The sequence below is a fragment of the Lissotriton vulgaris genome, chromosome 9, assembly GCF_964263255.1.
Source record: "Lissotriton vulgaris chromosome 9, aLisVul1.2, whole genome shotgun sequence".
Classification (NCBI taxonomy): Eukaryota; Metazoa; Chordata; class Amphibia; order Caudata; family Salamandridae; genus Lissotriton; species Lissotriton vulgaris.
In genome coordinates, this window is record NC_141697.1 from 1,229,732,050 (window position 1) to 1,229,752,399 (window position 20,350).

General features: G+C 50.9%; 1 protein-coding gene across 2 annotated transcripts in view; it reads right to left on the bottom strand.

Annotated features, from left to right (window-relative positions):
• The window catches only part of IL17RC (interleukin 17 receptor C), a 208,340-nt gene extending 188,232 nt beyond the window's left edge, over positions 1 to 20,108 (bottom strand). For both annotated transcript variants that reach the window (XM_086939372.1, XM_086939371.1), the window contains exon 1: positions 18,941 to 20,108. In XM_086939372.1, coding sequence (XP_086795498.1) covers positions 18,941 to 19,045 — 105 coding nt within the window. In that variant the 5' untranslated portion in view covers positions 19,046 to 20,108. The remainder of the gene's footprint in view (positions 1 to 18,940) is intronic.
• Positions 20,109 to 20,350: the final 242 nt, after the last annotated feature.

Below are 20,350 nucleotides of genomic sequence, written 5' to 3' on the forward strand. Positions count from 1 at the left end.
ACATGGTGGTCTGCTGAGCCCCGCAGGCCACCATCCCTGGGAGGGCCAGCCAATCACAATGGGCTCACAAATTGCGAGATGCTCATTAATATTAATTAGCCTCGCAATTTGCAACCTGTTTGGGAATCACAAACAGTGTTAAACACACTGTTGTACATTTCATTTAGTGCCTCGCAATGTGTGACTCGCAATGTGTCACAAATTGCGAGGCGCTAAATGACATGGCCGTACAACTGGCCCTCAGTCATTAAAACTGGATCAGGAATAGTCACCAGTGCCTAGAAGCAGAAACCCAGTCTCGTTTGAAATAAAGTTGAGATAAAAGCTGCAGATCTGACTAGTTTCAAACAAAGCGGCTTGATATTGGCGGACGTAGTCCGGACTATCAGGAACGTAGACCTGGGGTTGCATGCATATGTTGAGTTATATCAAATTACATCTCTAGAGAGGTTGGTGGCACCCAGAACCTTTAGTGGCAGATTTACAAGCCCCTTGTACCACTATTGCGTCACTTTTCTCATGTTAAAAATGATGGGGGGGAGAGGGCCGGGGGGAAGGCCATGTAGCACGGACAATCTTAGCCTGGTGGAAGCACTCTTTTTCCTTTCTCTTCTTTCCTATATCCACACACAACTCCTTATCCCATCCCACACCCCAGGGGGGCACCAATGACTGGAGGCAGTTAGCAAGCAAGCAAAGAACTAAGAGAAGCAACATAGATCCCTCGCTAAGGTACAGCGACAGAACTATCACACCATGACGACACCTGACACTATGGGCCAAGCACAGATAGCCTCGGACATAAAAATAGTGTCACTTAACGTCAAGGGCCTCAACCACCCCGTCAAACGACGGAAAACACTAGACTACCTAAATAGACTGAAGGCTGATATATACGTCCTCCAAGAAACTAGAATGTCCTTAGAGGACGCTAACAGGCTCAAAGCCAACTGGATAAGCGAGGTGCTATGCTCACCTGCAGTCAACAAAAAGGGAGGAGTCATCACCATAATCAGTAAGAAAGGGAAGTTCCAGGTTCACAACAATGTCGCAGACACTAAAGGGAGGAGGCTGCTCACATCTATCAAAAGAGGCGACGAAACAATAAACATAGCAAACATCTAGGGGCCAAACGCGGTGGACAAGAAATTCTGGGAGGACCTAGAGAGTGAACTAAGCAGGATCCCACTGGGCGAACTACTAATCACGGCAGGAGACATGAACCAGGCGATGGATAATGCCACAGACAGACATCCACACAGACATCCACACAGACCCAGCCACACCTCACAAGAACAGAACACACTCAAAAACCTATGCACCAAACTCGCACTAGCGGACCCGTGGAGGCTACAAAACCCTAGTGCCAGAGAATACACCTTCTATTCGCACCCCCACAACTCATACAGCAGGATAGACTACATACTCATGTCCGACACACACACACACCTGACAGACACAACTGAAATAGGACCCATAACAGTCTCGGACCACGCACACATATCCCTCTCCTTAAGTGGCAAACACAACGAAACACCAAGCAGGAGATGGCGCCTCAACAGTGACATACTCGAGAACCCCGCCAACATTACCGAAATAGAGGTAGCGATCAAAGAATATCTCCAGTACAACGACACAGCAGACACAGAGACACAGAGGCAGCAACACTATGGGACGCGCTTAAAGCAACAATAAGAGGGAAACGCATGCATGAACAGGGGCAGGAACAAAAAAATTAAAGAACTGGAGGAGCAGATTAAGGAGTTAGAAAGGAATCACACGGCCAACTTAATGGACAGGAATACACTCACAACACTAACAAAGAAAAAATATGAGCTAAACAGAATCCTAAGCGAGAGAGCATCCACATGGATCAACAAATATAAATCCATAAACTTATGCTCGGCCAATAAAGCAGGGAAAGCCTTGGCTGGCTACCTGAAAGCCAAGCAAAGGCAGCACTCAGTCGCGGCAATCACAGATGCTGGCAACAAGACACACACAGCGAATAAACAAATCCTCGAAACATTCAGGAAGTTCTACAAAGACCTATACACTGCCGATACATCGCTGGAGGCAGACGGCTGGGCAAGCCTGCTAGAGAAGCTCGACTTACCCAGAATAAGCGACGACCAGAGAGAGGCCCTAGATCAAAACATAACCAAAGCGGAAGTAGGGAGGGCCATAGACTCACTAAAACCAAACAAGGCCCCAGGTCCGGACGGCTTCACAGCTACCTTCTATAAACAATTCCAACCGTTACTCAAAGACACGCTAGTCAGAATATTCCAAGCGTGTGCGGAAAAAGGCAATATGACAGACTCAATGGCAGAGGCATACATTATTGTTATCCCCAAGGAAGGGAAAGACCCCCAGTTCCCACACAACTACAGGCCAATTTCCTTAATTAACGTGGACTGCAAAATCTACGCTAAAATCATAGCAGCGAGACTAAACGCACATCTCCCCTCTCTCATACACAAATCTCAGGTGGGCTACCTGAAAAACAGACTCTCGCAGGACAACACCAGACTGCTATGCCATTTAATCAATCGCACGGCCAACAGTGCGGAAAAGGCTGTCATGATCGCATTGGATGCAGAAAAAGCCTTCGATAGAGTCTCATGTCCCTTCCTTAACCAATGCATGCTCAAGTTTGGACTTGGCGAGAAGTACAGAGGCATGGTCATGGCCCTCTACAAAAAACCCCGGGCTCGAGTGGTGGTTAACGCAGCTACATCGGACACACTCACACTAGGTAGAGGGACAAGGCAGGGTTGCCCCCTCTCACCGGGGCTATTCCTGCTGGCCCTAGAACCACTCCTCCACATGATCAGGTCAAACCCCTGGATCACGGGGGTGCAGATAGAAGGTCAAGCTTTCAAGCTAGCTGCATACGCGGATGGCATTCTGATCACCACAAACAATCCACAAGAGTCAATTGAGGCACTCGTGCAAACAATAGAGGAGTATGCACATGTCTCAGGCTACAAACTCAATAGGGAGAAATCCGAATGCAAACCTATGAACTGCCACACCACCAAGGCTGTCCTGGGCACGTCCGGCCTGGCATGGCAAACGAAACCCCTGAAATACCTAGGCCTCCTCTTCAGAAGGGACCTAAGATCAACACTAGACCACAATGAGGAGGCGATGTTAAAAAAAATTAAGTCCAAGCTAGACATGTGGGGCCCCAAATTCATAAGCTGGTGGGGAAGAATTGAGACAATAAAGATGATGGTCACTCCCATGCTAAACTACCTGCTCTCCATGCTGCCTCTCACACTCACAACCGATTTCCACAAACACATAGACAAAAGCATCAACATGTTCCTCTGGGGAGGAAAAAAACCAAGAATCAGCTTAGCGAAACTCAGACTTAAAAAAGAACAGGGCGGACTGAACCTCACAAACTACAAGGCCTTCCAGACGGCATGCCTTGCCAAACAGGGAATACACTGGATAGCCCCCACACCAGAATACATGCCGGTATGGCTGGACCTGGAAAGGAGTATTCTAGGTGGTGCAAACCCAATTATGGCCCTCACGGCGCACAAGCACCCAGAGGCCAAAAACGCAATAATCCGCAACACAAAGACAGCGCTGCTGAGAGTGGACAGGGAAATGGCAGTAAGTATCAAAGGCACCAAATGGGAATCACTGTGGCATAACACCAAAGTCACATACAAGGGAAAAACACTAGACAGCAAAGAATGGTATAGCAGAGGCATCACAACGCCGTCACAACTAGAAGCAGGCAACAACCCACTCACCTACAAGGCGGGCAGCATCTCCCGCGCCCTGAGATCCTTGCGGGTGATTTGCTGCACTGGGTCAATGTTTGATTCATTCATTTTTGAGTAGCCCCCTGAGTGAACACTTGAGTCTGATGGCGGCTCGGATCCCAGACGGAGATAGAGAGGAAGGTTTTCTTGACAAGTCTGGTAGGGCTCGATTCACAGAACTTACTTAAGACAAAATCCTAAACTTACTACTTTTGGTATTCACAGAATGAAGTTACTACTTTTGGTATTCACAAAAGTTAGGATTTTGTCTTAAGTTTGTCTTACGTCTGTCTTAAGTTTGTTTTAAGACAAACTTAAGACAAAATCCTAACTTCTGTGAATACCAAAAGTAATAAGTTTAGGATTTTGTCTTAAATTAGTTCTGTGAATTGGCCCCGTAGTGTTTCACCTCTAGAGTGAATGTCATGAACAGTCAGACTTCACATTTAGGTAAAAAGACTGGATTTTATGAAAACGTACAACCAAACCGATTTTGGACTCAATGCTTCATTTTGCACTGAGAAAAAAGCACCATATTCTGGGTCATGGTTCTCACCTAATTCTGATTAATTGTGTGGTCTTTATGCTACAGAGAAGTACGGCCGCCACGCCCACCCCTAATTAAGATAATTATCTAAATGATAACTTGCACGAGTAGTGCCCTGACAATGGATGGGAAACTGGAAATAAATCAATATAAACAAACATTCTGTACAGAGGCGCTCAGAGAGAACTGATCTCCCGCCAAGCAGGTTACGGTGTCGTTTTTGGCAGCAAAGTCACCACTAACACAATAGGAACTGAAAACAAAGCATCAGGCATCAGAAAGACCAGAGCCAAAATACTGTAAAGTATTAACAGCAGCCAGAGTCGGAGATGGACAGAAAATAGGCCTGGGTATCAAATGAAAAGTCACCCCCTTTGGCTAATCAGAGAACTAAACAAGCATTAGCAAAGCAAATCATTCTCGTCTCTTTCACAGATATTGGCTTTGTCAATGTCTTTTAGCCATGTTGTATAGCATTTTGGCTGCTGTTCAGCATGGTTAGAAGATAGTGGCATGGCGTAGGGTAGAGTGGCATAAAGTTGAGTGGCATGGAGGACAGTGGAGTACAGTCGTGGAGTGTAGTAGAGTGTAGAGGAATGGCGTACAGTGGAGTAGAGTGGAGTGGCATAGGTGAGAGTGGCATAGAGTAGAGTGGAGTGATGTAGATTGACGTAGATTGAAATAGTGTAAAGAGACGTAGAGAAGAGTGGAGTGGCATAGGATAGAGTGGCCTAGAGTAGAAGGGAGTGGTGTAGAGAGGAATAGAGCAAAGTGGTGTACATTAGAGTTGAGTGGCATAGAGTGGATTGGTGTAGAGTGGAGTGAGATAGAGTGGAGTGATATATAGTGGAGTGGCGTAGAGTGGAGTGGCAATGAGGGGAATGGAGTGGAGTGGCATAGAGTAGAACACCGTTGTTGGACAGGCCACATGAAGGGCCCCTCTCCCCCAGCCCAACCAGGCCCGAGAGCCGCCACGACAGTACCACACATCATCATTGTACATCTGCTGCCCTCTCAGGGCCCCTGCCTGCGAGGCAAGCTAACCTCGTGGGCCCGATCCCCTGCCGGCCCACGCGGCCAACCTGACCCGCCATCTTGGACACTTCACCACGAGGTCGCCTGGCCCCCGATCGACCCCGACCCTGGGCCTGGCCCGGCCTCAGACACCTCGGCACCACCATCCACCCAGGAGGTGAGCGGGCTACTTGGCAAGTCAATGGGAGAAAGAGGTGTCGATGGCTCCCCCCGCCAAGTGCCGCTCGCCCATCGCCTCCCCGGGCGCTGGCTCCACCCCCCTGCTGGGTGTCTGGAACCCCGCATCCCGGACCCCCGACCTCCAAGTGCGAGGGTCCGGACATCAAAGCACGCCAGCCCTATAACTGGGGCAGCTCCAGAGCAGGAAGGCAGTTGTATCTTGGAGTCGAGAGACGTAAAGAGGAACTCATCCTGAACGGACTACTGGCGCTGCCGTAGCTCTGTCCTGTGTACCATCATCCTGCCTGTTGGCGCTGCCACAGCCGTCGTAACCTTCATCCTTCATCGTCGTCCGGACCTGCTGGCGTGGCCGCGGACCGTTGTAACCGTCATCTTCATCGGGACCTGCAGGCTCCGCCGCGGACCGTCATCTTTCATCCGACCATCTCGGGACCTGCTTGGCTCCTCCACGGCCCGATCATCAAGAACGCCGAGCTCAAGGATTGAGAGCTATTTTTGGACTCCCTGGTAACTAAAGACTGTCCCGCTACCCTTTCCTCAACCAAAGACTAAGCTAGAGGGGACCCCTGAGTCCAGACCTCCTTGTACCATATCATCGTAACCTAAGAATTGCATATAAAGCCTCGTTAACCTTCAGTCTTGTGTGGTGTCCGTCTGTGGGGGGGAAGTTATTCATCTGTACAGTCGTTGGAGGCGGCTCTCCCTGGAGACCTCTCCCCGTACCTCGGCCGACCCTCCCGGTCCGTCTAACATTGGTGGCCAGCGGCGCGATTCGAATCACCGCATAACGTACAGATAATAGCTCACCCCACAACGAACCATAATGACAACTAAAGAAAGCGGATCAACCGAGAAGTTCCAAATGGAAAAACTAGAGGAGTACAGAGCCAATGTCACATGCCACCGATGCCAGCGAGTCGGCCACTATGCAAATGACCCAAGCTGCCCGCAGTATCAGAGTCCAAAACCCCGCCAAATGGCCGCCGCGGCACTAGGAGAAGAACAGATCCCCGAGGAACAAGAAACAGACCAGCAAGAGTATCAAGAGTGGGAGCCAGCCGCCATGACTCTCGCGTGCTTAGGGGGAAGAGACATGGTCCCGCGGGTCCCCCTACCCGCTAACACCCAGAAGTACAGCCAATGGGTAAGCATCAATGGACGACGGGCCGAAGCCCTTCGGGACACCGGGGCCAGTGTGACAGCCGTCCGCTGTCACCTGGTGACCCCAGAACAATATCTACCGAACATCCTCTGCCCTGTGCGATCAGCCGACAACTCGGAAAGTCTGTGTCGGATGGCCTGCGTCCCCTTTGAGTGGGGAGGGGTCTCCGGCATGCTGAAGGTGACGGTCCGAGACGACTCCCCCGTGGACTGCCTACTCGGAAATGACCTGGAGAGCTCCCCGTGGGCAGCCGTGGAGCGAAAAGAACACTTGGGGATGTTAGGCGTCCCGGACTGGGCGTGCGTCACCACCCGGTCCATGGCCGCCCGGGCCAACCCTCACCCAGAAGAACCAGAATGGCCGGCGCCGCCGCCTCCGGTCGCCCCAGCCGAGACCACCGACCATGACACCCCCCTCGAACCTGCTCAACCTTCCGACATCGCTAACCTTGACCAGTGGGCCCAAGAGGGGGGACCCACGCAAGAACAATTTCGCCGGGAGCAGAAGACCTGTCCCTCCCTAGAGGGACTCCGTCAACAAGCGCTCGCCCAAGGCGCAGGGGATACTTCCGGAACTCATTGGGTCTACTGGGACAATGATCTACTGTACAGCGAGCAAAGAATCGCCGAGCTGGGGGCCAACAGAGTACTAGCGGTACCCCTCCGTTTCAGAGACTTCCTGTTAAACTTGGCCCACGATGTCCCCCTGGCAGGGCACCTCGGACAAGATAAAACTTACAGCCGCCTAGTGACCCACTTCTTCTGGCCCAAAATGAGAAACGATGTGCACCAGCATTGCCGATCTTGCCCCACGTGCCAAGCCAGTGGGAAGAGCGGCCGCAAACTAAAGGCCCCCTTGCAACCCTTTCCAGTAGTCACGACCCCAGTTGAGAGGGTCGGAATAGACATTGTGGGACCCCTAGACCCGCGTACAAAACAAGGCCATCGCTTTATTCTGGTGCTGGTGGACCACGCCACCCGCTACCCTGAGGCTATACCTCTCCGGACCGTGACAGCCCCAGTGGTCGGCCGGGCCCTGATGGGGATCTTCTCCCGTGTGGGGTTCCCCCGAGAAGTCGTCAGCGACAGAGGCACGAACTTTATTTCTAAATACATGAAATCACTCTGGCAACAGTGTGGGGTCACCTACCGATTCACGACCCCCTATCACCCCCAAGGGAACGGACTGGTTGAGCGGTTCAACCGCACACTAAAAGGGATGATCGGGGGATTGGAAGAGCCCCATCGTCGCCAGTGGGATGTACTGCTGCCGTGCCTCCTCTTCGCCTACCGGGAGGTCCCACAAAAATCACTAGGCTTCAGCCCATTTGAACTGCTATACGGGCACCCAGTGCGGGGGCCGCTCAGCCTGATCAAAGAAGGCTGGGAGATGCCTCCGGCCAAGAACCCTCCAGACGTCTTCCGGTACCTCCTCACCCTCCGCAACCAGTCCCAGCGGTTCAGGGACCTAGCAAAAGCCAACCTAGAGGCCAGTCAAGAGGATATGAAAAAATGGTATGACCAGAACGCCTCATCCATTGAATTCGAGCCGGGGCAACAAGTATGGGTAATGTCCCCCACAGAACCTTGCGCTCTCCAAGACAAATGGACGGGGCCCTTCAAGGTGATCGAGCGCAAGGGTCCTGCCACCTATCTGATCGATATGGGGTCCTCCCGGAACCCACTCCGGGTCCTCCACACCAACAGGCTGAAACCTCACTTTGCACGAACCGAACTCAGCCTACTGATGGCCACAGACAACGGGGCTGAAGACGACTCCGAGCCTCTCCCTGACCTCCTGCGGACCCAGGAGCAAGACGGCTCCGTAGATGGGGTCCGCCTCTCGGAGACCCTCACCAGAGAACAACGCCAAGAGTGCCAAGCCCTCCTGTCACAGTTCGCCAGCCTGTTCTCCCTCACCCCAGGTGTCACGTCCTGGTGTGTGCACGATGTGGACACCGGAGATAGCCCTCCTATCCGCCACCGGGCCTACCGCGTACCTGATCGGGTACGGGCCTGCATCCAGGCGGAAGTGGCCAAGATGCTCACGCTCGGGGTCATCGAGCCCTCAGACAGTCCATGGGCCAGCCCGGTCGTGCTGGTCCCCAAAGCAGCCGCCCCCGGAACCACCCCAGAACTCCGGTTCTGTGTCGACTACCGGGGCCTGAATGAAGTCACCCGGACGGACGCACATCCCATCCCCCGGGCAGATGAACTGGTCGACCGAATGGGAGCTGCCCGCTACCTCAGCATCTTCGACCTGACAGCAGGTTATTGGCAGATCGGCCTCACACCCCGAGCACAGGAACGTTCTGCCTTCTCCACCCCCGATGGCCACTATCATTTTACGGTCATGCCTTTCGGCATGAAAAATGCACCAGCGACTTTCCAATGGCTCGTCAATAAGGTCCTGGCGGGGCTCGAAGGATTCAGCGCCGCCTACCTTGACGACATCGCTGTGTACAGCCACCACTGGACCGAACACCTCCACCACCTCCGAGCAGTGCTGCAAGCCCTTCAACGAGCTGGCCTCACGATCAAGGCCAGCAAATGTCAAATTGGACAAGGGTCTGTGACCTACCTCGGGCACCAGGTGGGAAGCGGCCTGGTGGCCCCTCTACAGCTAAAAATTGCTGCCATCCAGGACTGGCAGCCCCCTATCACCCAAACCGAGGTACGAGCATTCCTGGGCCTCACAGGCTATTACCGAAGGTTTGTAAAAGACTATGGAACCATAGTGGGGCCTCTCACGGAACTCACGTCAAAGAATCAACCAAAGAAAGTGAACTGGACCCCAGAGTGTCAAACGGCATTCGAACAATTGAAGGCCGCCATGTGTTCCGCTCCGGTGCTCCAGGCCCCCGACTACAGCCGGGAGTTCCTCGTCCAGACGGACGCCTCCGACCAGGGCATTGGGGCGGTCCTGTCCCAAGTGAACACCGAAGGCCTTGATCAACCCGTGGCCTTCATCAGCCGGAGGCTCCTACCACGGGAGCAACGCTGGAGCACCATAGAGAGAGAAGCATTCGCAGTGGTATGGGCCCTCAAAAAGCTCCGGCCCTACCTGTTTGGCACCCACTTCCGGGTGCAGACCGACCACCGACCCCTGCAGTGGCTGATGCATATGCGGGGGGAAAACCCAAAATTGCTGCGCTGGTCCATCTCTTTGCAAGGTATGGACTTCACAGTCGAACACCGGCCAGGACCAGACCACGCCAACGCAGACGGCCTGTCCCGGTTTTTCCGCCTCGACGACGAGAGTCCCCAAGAAGATGGGTAACTCTCCCCGCCTTCAGCTGGGGGGGACGCATGTTGGACAGGCCACATGAAGGGCCCCTCTCCCCCAGCCCAACCAGGCCCGAGAGCCGCCACGACAGTACCACACATCATCATTGTACATCTGCTGCCCTCTCAGGGCCCCTGCCTGCGAGGCAAGCTAACCTCGTGGGCCCGATCCCCTGCCGGCCCACGCGGCCAACCTGACCCGCCATCTTGGACACTTCACCACGAGGTCGCCTGGCCCCCGATCGACCCCGACCCTGGGCCTGGCCCGGCCTCAGACACCTCGGCACCACCATCCACCCAGGAGGTGAGCGGGCTACTTGGCAAGTCAATGGGAGAAAGAGGTGTCGATGGCTCCCCCCGCCAAGTGCCGCTCGCCCATCGCCTCCCCGGGCGCTGGCTCCACCCCCTTGCTGGGTGTCTGGAACCCCGCATCCCGGACCCCCGACCTCCAAGTGCGAGGGTCCGGACATCAAAGCACGCCAGCCCTATAACTGGGGCAGCTCCAGAGCAGGAAGGCAGTTGTATCTTGGAGTCGAGAGACGTAAAGAGGAACTCATCCTGAACGGACTACTGGCGCTGCCGTAGCTCTGTCCTGTGTACCATCATCCTGCCTGTTGGCGCTGCCACAGCCGTCGTAACCTTCATCCTTCATCGTCGTCCGGACCTGCTGGCGTGGCCGCGGACCGTTGTAACCGTCATCTTCATCGGGACCTGCAGGCTCCGCCGCGGACCGTCATCTTTCATCCGACCATCTCGGGACCTGCTTGGCTCCTCCACGGCCCGATCATCAAGAACGCCGAGCTCAAGGATTGAGAGCTATTTTTGGACTCCCTGGTAACTAAAGACTGTCCCGCTACCCTTTCCTCAACCAAAGACTAAGCTAGAGGGGACCCCTGAGTCCAGACCTCCTTGTACCATATCATCGTAACCTAAGAATTGCATATAAAGCCTCGTTAACCTTCAGTCTTGTGTGGTGTCCGTCTGTGGGGGGGAAGTTATTCATCTGTACAGTCGTTGGAGGCGGCTCTCCCTGGAGACCTCTCCCCGTACCTCGGCCGACCCTCCCGGTCCGTCTAACAACCGTACAGTAGAGTGCACAGTGTGTAGTGGAATGGAGTAGAGTGGGGTAAAGTGGAGAGGAGTGGCTTAGAGTGGAGTGGAATGCAGTGAAGTGGCATAGATTTGAGAAGAATGGCGTAGAGTAGAGTAGAGTGCTGTGGAGTGGTGTGGTGTGCATTAGAGTGGGTTCAGAAGAATGGCGTGGAGTAGAGTACAGTAGTGCAGAGAGGCATTGAGTAGAGTTGCATAGAGTAAAGTGACAGTAGAGATGTGTAAAGTAGAGCAGAGTTTCAAGAGTAGAGTAGAGTGATGTAGTGTAGAAAGCCGTTGAGTACAGTGTCATTAAGTGGAATAGAGTAGAGTGGCATAGAGTAGAGTCACATAGGTTAGACTGGCTTTGAGTGGAGTAGTGTAGAGTGGAGTGGGATAGAGTAAAGCGACATAGATTGGAGTAGAGTATGGTTGAATAGCATAAAGTAGTGTGGTGCTTAGTGGCATAGAGTAGAGTGGTGTAGAGAAGAGTGCTATGGAGTAGTGCACACAAGAATGGAGTGGTGTAGAGTGAAGAGGTGTAGCGTAGCGAGATTTAGAGTAGTAGAGTAGAGTCGAGTGGCATAGAGTGGAACAAAGTGGTGCAGAAAAGAGTGGTGTGGAGTGGCATAGAGTACAGTGACACAGAGAGCCATGGAGTGGCATTGTGTGGAGTGGCGTGGAGTGAGGTGGAATTGTGTAGAGTGGAGTTGGGTGCAGGGGAAAGAGGAGAGTGGTATATTGTGGAGTTGCATAGAGTGGCGTGGTGTGGCATAGAGCGGCGTGGAGTGGAGTGGAGCAGAACAGAGTGGTGAAGGGTGGCATAGAGTACAGTGGCGTAGAGTGGAGTAGAGTAGAGTAGATTAAAGTGCCGTAGAGTAGCACTGTGTGGAGTGGCATAGAGTGGCGTGGCATAGAGTGGAATGGAGTGACATAGAGTAGATTGGCATGGCATGGACTGGCATAGAATAAAGTGACATAGAATGGTGCACAGTAAAGTGGCATCCTACGCAGACGACACTCAACTGATCGTCTCGCTGTCCCTCTCGGAAAGCCAGGGGGAAAAATTCGCATCATGTTTAGTTAACATCATGTCATGGATGTCGGATTCCCGGCTCAAACTAAATGGGACCAAAACGGAGCTGATGCTTCTTGGCAATCTGTGTACAACACTTCCCAAATCCATGTGGCCGGATAGTTTAGGCGCCCCCCCAGTTCCCAAAGCAGCAATAAAAAGTTTAGGGGTCTGGCTAGAACCTGAACTGTCAATGACCACTCAAGCTAAACGAGTGGCAGGGACTTGCTATGGACTGCTCAGGTCAGTACGGAAGATCCTCCCACTACTCCCTGAAAACTCCCGGAAACTACTGGTGCAAGGATTAGTCATGTCAAGGCTGGATTACGGCAATGCCTTATTCCTTGGCTCACCAGAATCCACTCTGAATGTCCTCCAAAGAGCTCAGAATGCGGCTGCACGAATGCTCACTGGTACTGCCAAAAGATCATCAGCTAAGCCTGCTCTCAGGGCCTTGCATTGGCTTCCAATCCGAGCTCGCATAAAATTCAAATCCCTCTGCATCGTGTTTAAAGCTTTGCAAGGATCAGGCCCTCCTATCCTTAGAGACTTGGTGCGCCCCTACAAACCTACGCGAGCCCTTCGCTCGGATGATGGTAATTTTGTAGTGATACCCAGAGCCAAAAAGGTGAGGTCCGGCGGTCGCCGGTTCTCTATTAATGCAGGCCAACTATGGAATGCTCTGCCGCTGGCCCTGCGGAAAGAATCCAATCTAGTGCGATTCCGCAAAGCATTGAAAACTTACCTCTTCCCCCTTTAGGCTTTCTCTTCAGTTGTATTTGGGTGGTGGTCCTGTGTTTTGTTTCAGCGCTGGGACGCTCGAGGGCAGCCATGCGCTTTATAAATCCCTTTTCATTCATTCATTCATTCATTCATATGAAAAGTGCTGTAGAGTGAAGAATTGTGGCATACAGTACAGTGGCACAGAGTAGAGTGGCATAGAGTGCTGCAGATTGCCATTCTGTCGAGTAGAGTGGCGTAGAGTGTAGTGGCATGGGGTGCAGTGGCTTTTGGTGAAGTGCCTTAGAGAGGAGTGGAGTGGAGTGGCGTAGAGTAGAGTAGTGTGGTGTGGAGTGTCATAAAGTGGCATTGAGTGGATTGGAGGGTGGTGTAGTGTAGAGTGTAAAGGAGTGGTGTAAAATGGCATAGAGTGGAGTAGCTTAGAGTGGCATACAATTGAATGGCATAATGTAGGATACAGTAAAGTGAGTAAAGTGACATAGTGTAGAGTGGCAGAGAGTAGAGTGCTGTAGAGTGCAATAGAGTTGTGTTGAGCACAGTGACATAGATCAGAGTGTCGTAAGAAGAGTAGCCTAGAGTACAGTGCCATTGAGTGAGCGCCTAAGAGTGGCATTGTGTACAGTGGAATAAAGTGGTGTAAGGTAGAGTAGAGTGATGTAAGGTGAAGTGGTGTGGTGTAGAGTAGACTGGTGCTGAGTCTAGTGGTGTAGAGCAGAGTGGCATAGAATGGCATTATGTGGAGTGGCATAGAGTGTCATAGATCAGAGTAGCATAGTGTGGAGTGGCATAGAGTGGTGTAAAGTGGCATGGAGTGGTATTCAGTGGAGTAGCATGGAGTAGAGTGGCATAGAGTAGTGCAGTTGTGGGTGTAAGTAACTAAAGCAGCAATAGAATTGGCAAACAGGGTGAAAGCAACATAAAAAAGTGATTATAAAAAGAATAGTGCATTGCAAAAATACGAGGAAGAACAAAGACGAGGAAGAACGCACTGTACTTGGTCCAAGCTCCAAGGAGGAACGAACACAAGAATGGAAGGGAAGCCTACGGGAGCTAAACAATTGAAAGTTTGCAAATGAATGTGACAACAAATACAGCTTATGGTGTGCTGTGGGCGGGAGGTAAGCCCACTGAATAGTAAACTATATGTCTCACAGCACATCACATGGGCTGCGTAGGTGAGACCTAAAAAGAGGCCCACATTTGCAAATCAGGTCCGTTTGAACTTGTAAAGACTCGTGTTTTACAGGCTGTGGGAGTGTGCATGCTTTTGTTTTGTGCTTGTTGCAGGGAATATTTGTGGTAATAGCAGAGAAATCAACAGTAAAAACCGGCCCACCAGATCATAAAACAGGCTCGCAATCAGCCAAAACAAGCATTTGCAAAGCCAATGGGCCTTGCTATGCAAAGATTTCATGAATTTGTCATTTTTTTTAGCTATGTTGTACAGCAGTGCGCTGGTATGCAGCACTGCTGAACGTAAAAAAGAAAAGTGCGTTTGAAGCAGTCAGTGCTGGCAGCGCCATAGCTCTTTTTTTTATTTCAAACCTGCTGTACTGCATCTGTGCTGAGAGTTTATCATGAAAAGTTATTATAAAGGCAAATGGCATTAAATATTGATTGTGAAAACCATATGGTAAAGTCAATAGGCAATTGAGGATAGATTGTTATTACTCTGTATTAACGCCCACAGATTGGCATTTTGTTAGATGAAATCTCACCGATTACCATAGAAGGCAGGAGTTCTGGAGCTGGTTACCCTCTCGGACAAACCATGGGTACAGAAAACTTTCACTCTTAGAACTGTTGTTAGGCCTTCTTAGGAGAGATTGTATTTTGCTTGGACAACTGTAATTTTGTACACTATGTCATTTTATAATTATGTCTGATTGTCGCACGATTGTTGCCTTGTGAAAACACAAGATCAGTGCAAGAGTTCTCAGGTGGTTATGGTGACAAGCCAGTGATAAAAACTACAGGCCTGATTGGCTGACTAGGAAAGAATTAATTCTGATGTCATAGGTCTGATATGTTTATAATGAAAAGCAATAACCGCGATAGGTCTGACATGATTTATTTATTTTATTTTGAAGGTTTTATATAGCGCGAACTTGACCCGTTCGGTTATAAAAGCACTTTACAAGAGTCGTGAGTAGGGAACAAAAGGAACATAGGTAACAAATGAAATACAGGTCTTAGTTGCGTGGATGCAAATGTACAAGACTTGACATAGGTCTAAATTAGGAACAAATGGAACGTATGAATACATAGTTAAAAATTGAGAAACAGATCTTAGTTGCCTAGCTACAAGTGTACAAGACTAGACACACGGATCTCAGTTGCGTAGATTCAGAGGTACCAAGATTCAAGAGAATTTCTTTGAAAGTAGGGATTATATTTTTGTGAATAGCATATGCTTTAAAGTGTGGATTTTACTTCTCTGTATTAAAGCCTACAGATAGTTTTTTTTGTTACATGAAATGTCACAAATTACCTTTCTAGGGAATATTTTTGTTGTTGCTTACTGCCGCTAACAAACCCCAGGTGGAGCAGATCTGCACTATAAGAATTATTGTTAAAGTCTCTTCTTAGCTATCTGCCAGGATCTTGCAATAAAAAATGCATTAAATAATACATGCATTCATATATATCTACAAATATATATTAATATAGCTAGCAGGTCAGCGCTGTACTGCCATTGGTCTGTTGAAGAGTCATTTACACTCGGTTCCATCCATGACAACATCCTGTGTGTAGTAACGGTTCCGTCCTCATCAGTCGCTGCCGGCTCTCTTGACCTGGGAATGGCGACGATTTCTGATCACACGTGCACATCTCCCTGAAAATGGTATACTTCAGTGTCCGGGCTGCTTATCCGGCACTTTAGCTTTGAATGATCTCCTTTCACAGTTCCTTTTTCATTTCTTTTTTCTCTTTATTTGAATGTTTCTTAGGAGGAGTCTACAGCTCTCCAGGCACTGCTAAGGGATCTCTCGCTGCCCCTCATTTCATCTGCAGTGCGCTACGTCCCACGTGGTCCACCGGGAGACCACGACAGAATGCTGTTGTCCCACCTGTATCATTGTTTTATTATTCCACGATGGTCAATGTGTTATTTCTAAATGTCGCAGCCATGCTGGAACTTTAAAACAACAATAGACTATTTACAATACCTCTGCTATGATTTGTTTCATTATTGCATGCATACGCATGCAATGTTTAGACGGGAGGGTGTTTTCTTTTACACTTGTATTTTTTTAATTTATGCTTCCTACGTTTTTCAGGGTGTGTGTATTTAATTGTAGTTGTGTCAGAGGGTGAATGTAAGAGTGAGTGAGTGGATGGATGGATGAATGGGTGTGTGTGTGTGCACGGATGAATGACAGAGTGCATGTACAATGACTTATTGAGTGCCGAAACGTATCAATGACACAAAAGGTACATTCATTCACAATTCTAACCTATTGGCATTGACAGTGCTTCTTCTAACAAGTTTTCTTTCAGGTTTTGAGATGTTGTACACATGCCCCAGCCTTCTGATGAGGAGCAAACGCCCATGCTTTCCACTTACACCCGGGGCGGAGGGTGGCGGCAACATGTTCAATAGATTTGGGCCTAAAAATATGAAGCCTTCGGCCCCACGACTTCCAAAACTTTCTTTGGGGGGACTCTCTCCCAGGCCCCATGGACAGGTGTAAAGGGGGTGCCCACTGGTGTAATCCGAGGCTGGAATCAAAATATGTTCTGCACAGATGTGTGTGCCAGTCCAACCTCCGGCGCCAGCACAGGGCATGTGCTTCATGTGTGAGCTGCCTGCAGCTTCTACCGCCAGTCCCTGCAGGAGACTCTGACCTCATTGAGGCAGGTGGGGTGATAGCCACTTGGACTATGTACCCATGGGTGTTGTGATAAGGCAGCCTTGGATTTTCACTTTTCACCTGTGCCAGCGAGAGCTCCTGGCAGGTCCTCCGTGGGCCAGTCCACACCTGAATGGACCCAGGGTAGCTCGTAGGGGCCCCCAATGACCAGGAATCACAGATTCTGCCTGGCATTCTGAGTTGTCTCAGCATCTGCCCGGGGGAACCTTGGACAATCTGAGCTTTATTTCACCATCCAGTGGCGTAGCAAGGTCAGGTGGTACCCGGTGCAGAACATTTCTTGTCACCCCCGGCTTGACAAAATGGCAAAATTATGTGTTTAAAACACATATTTTTGTATTTTGTCCCACCCCCCATAGTGATGACACCCGGGGCAGCCCGCACCCACCTCAACCCCCTTCCTACGCCACTATCACCATCTTCAAATTCAAAGTGATTGTTTATTTGTGTCCGGTGGGATTTGGCAGGAGCAGAAAAGATAAACAAGTTCTGATTAGTGACTGAGCACAGGGTGAATAATCCCTCTAACACACGAACATGAACATGCTCCGTACCCCTCTCAAAAGGCAGGCTCTGTTGCGAGACCTGCAGCTGGGGGCCTTTACTGTTAGTTGCAGACCGTTCTCTTAGGCCTAGTTGGCTGTGCTCTCTCGACGTTGTATTGTATTGTAATTGTATTTATATAGTGCTTACTACCCCTGACGAGGCGTCAAAACGCTTTTTCAGCAAGTAGCACGCTACTCCGAAACCCAAAAAAGATTAGTGTTGAATTAGTATAGTGAAATATGAAAGTACTTTGAGTGGTGGATATTAGTCAGTTATATTTTTTGATGTAATGTGTAATTGTTGATCTTTTTCTGTTACATTGTTGAACCTCATGTAAAGCATCTGATACCTTCGGGTCCAGCCAGCGCTATATAAAACTCTTTAAATAAATAAAGGTGGATTCAGAAGGATAGCGGAGGGATAGAAGAGGGAAAAAGGTTTGCATTTATATGGCACTTGTTACCCCTGATGGGTGTTGAAGCGCTTTTTTGGTGAGTGTCTCGCCACTCCGGAACCATAAAGGATTAGTGTTGAGTTAGTATAGTGAAATATGAAAGTAATTTAAGTGGTGGATATGTTAGTCAGTTTGGATTGAGAGGGGTAGCGGAGGGCTAGAAGAGGGGGAAACGTTTGCAATTATATAGCGCTTGTTACCCCTTATGGGATGTTGAAGTACTTTTTTGTCACATAGCGCGCTACTCCGGAACCCATAATGGATTAGTGGTGAATTAGTCTAGTGAAATATGAAAGTAATATGAGCGGTGGATAGGTTAGTCAGTTGTTTGGATTGAGAGGGGTAGTGGAGGAATAAAAGAGGGAGAAAGGTTTGCATTTATATAGCAAACCGTTGCAGTGGCTGCTAACTTAGCTTTACTATATGTTGGGGGCGGGGCCACTACCGTCAGATAATACCGGACTTGGAGGTCTTAAGCCAAAGAGAAGAGATCTGGCCACGGCGAAGGGCGGGTTTCTTCACACTGGTACCAGCCCCACTTTGCCGACACCATGAGAGCATGTCTGTGGGGTGTCAGTCACCGCCCACAACCACTTTCGGAGCCCCTCCCCCTTTGGGCCCTAAAGTCAGGTAGGGTCAACCTGAGCAACGGGTGGCAACACAGAGGGGCACAGCTGATATAAGGCTGAGGGGAGGGGGATGGGCAGCTTGAAAGAGAGGGAGAATGGAGGAACACGTTGCCCTACACCCCCACCCCTTGGATGTTTCATCGTCTTTCCCATCATCAAGACAGATTCACCGAGTCCCCCCTCTTCCCAGACTGGGAATACCCACAGTCGGTGTTCGCCATCTCCTGCAGGTAGCTACCGACGCTTGGGTATCTACCAACGCCCCCCCCCCCTCCTTGCCCCCGACACGCAGCCCCTGGGAGCGGGTTCCCTCAGGCAAGGACCCCTCTCCCCTCTGGGAGTTCCGTGTCTGGGGGACCCCGGGTGCTCATTCTGTGGAGGGCGCACCTACAGTGACATCTGGGCACACAGCAGGTGCCACGTGGGTGCCCAACTTGAAATCTTTCCTGTCATTGGCCATAAATTACCTATAAATAGAATGTGCAATGCCCTCGTCTAGGCGCTAGATCTGAATAGGGTGCAAGGTTTGGTTACGTACCTGGGTGCAGCGGACGGCACTGTTGTTTCTTAACACCTCCAAGGCGCAGGAGCCCTCGGCGAGCAGGAGAGTCAGAAGGGTCGGGATTAATAGCGCCGTCTGCATTATTGGACCGCAGAGGCTGCGGTTATAGCGCCTCGTTCTGTCGGTTCAAATCCGGCGATCTTCAGCGCTTGCTTGGCTGAATTCCCCGTGTGCTGCTAGCATCAGATCGTACTTCCACTGGCGGGATTTCTGCAAACAAAGCCACGAGGTAGTCCATTTTTATGGGAGCGCGCTGCACGCGTTGATTAAAGTGTAGCGCCTCGCAGTCATATTCGCGGAGCACGATCGTCAGAATGCGGTGCCTCGTCCCCTGGGTGTGCAGGATCCAATGAGTGTAGACCCTGCGTTTATGCGGGCCCTGTAGGCAATGAGCAGAATGTAGCGCCTCGTTTGAGTTCACTCTCGAGGATCTGCTGAGCATAGCGCCTGGTGACTGGCAGGAGTGGTTTCACCAGCGGGACGGCGGCATCACACACCCCTGAGAGTGCAGCTGGGGCATTAATGAGTTATCAGTCTCCTAGGTTACACCCCCCGCCTCCTCTTGGTGACACAGGTGTGCCGCCCCAGGAATGCGGCCGGGCAGGAGCTGCCAGGGTGGCGGTGCCAACCGGGGGCGGGCCGAGGTTCTCAACAACAAGGTGCCAGGTCCGATGCCCCGTCGGTTCCGGGTAAGTCCAGCCTTGAAGAGAAAACCAAAGATTATCGGAACGTCCAGTCCACTTCAGTGGGTCAATGCGCCTGCTGTGGAGCTCAGTGCGCACCCGGCAGGTCACAGGCTCCAGTGTTCTTGGGGCTGGCTCAGCATTTCATCCCTCGGAGGTTGAAGAAATGAAGAGGCAGCCTCAGGTGCACCCCAAAGCACCCCGCTCTCGCAGCCGGGTCCTTTAGGGGTTCGCGAACTGTCCACAGGAGTACATGCTTCACCCCTCCTCATTAGGGGCCCAGGACTCCGGGGGCCAGTGAGGCAAAGGTCCGTCTCCACCTCCTCCTCACCAGGACCTTTTCCCGTCCGAGAGAAGTGAGTCACCCTTCCCGACTCCTGCGCCTCCGAGGTCGGCGTCCGGGGGGAGCACCGCTGGATGTCGCTGCTTTCGGTTTCTGCTCCCTCCAGACTTCGGACCCCGGGGGTGGATGCACCGCCCCGGGGGCGGGCCGAGCATCACCTCCGGGAAGGGCTCCACCGCCCTGGGACTGCAGGACGGAGCCAGATGTTTTATTTATTTATTTATTTATTTATGCGTTTTTATATAGCGCAGACTTTAACCGAAGGCGTCAGAGCGCTTCACAATAGGAACAGAAAATTACAAATGAACAAAATTGCAACAGCAGACGATAAGTTACACAAGGTAAAAGTGACACTTGTGA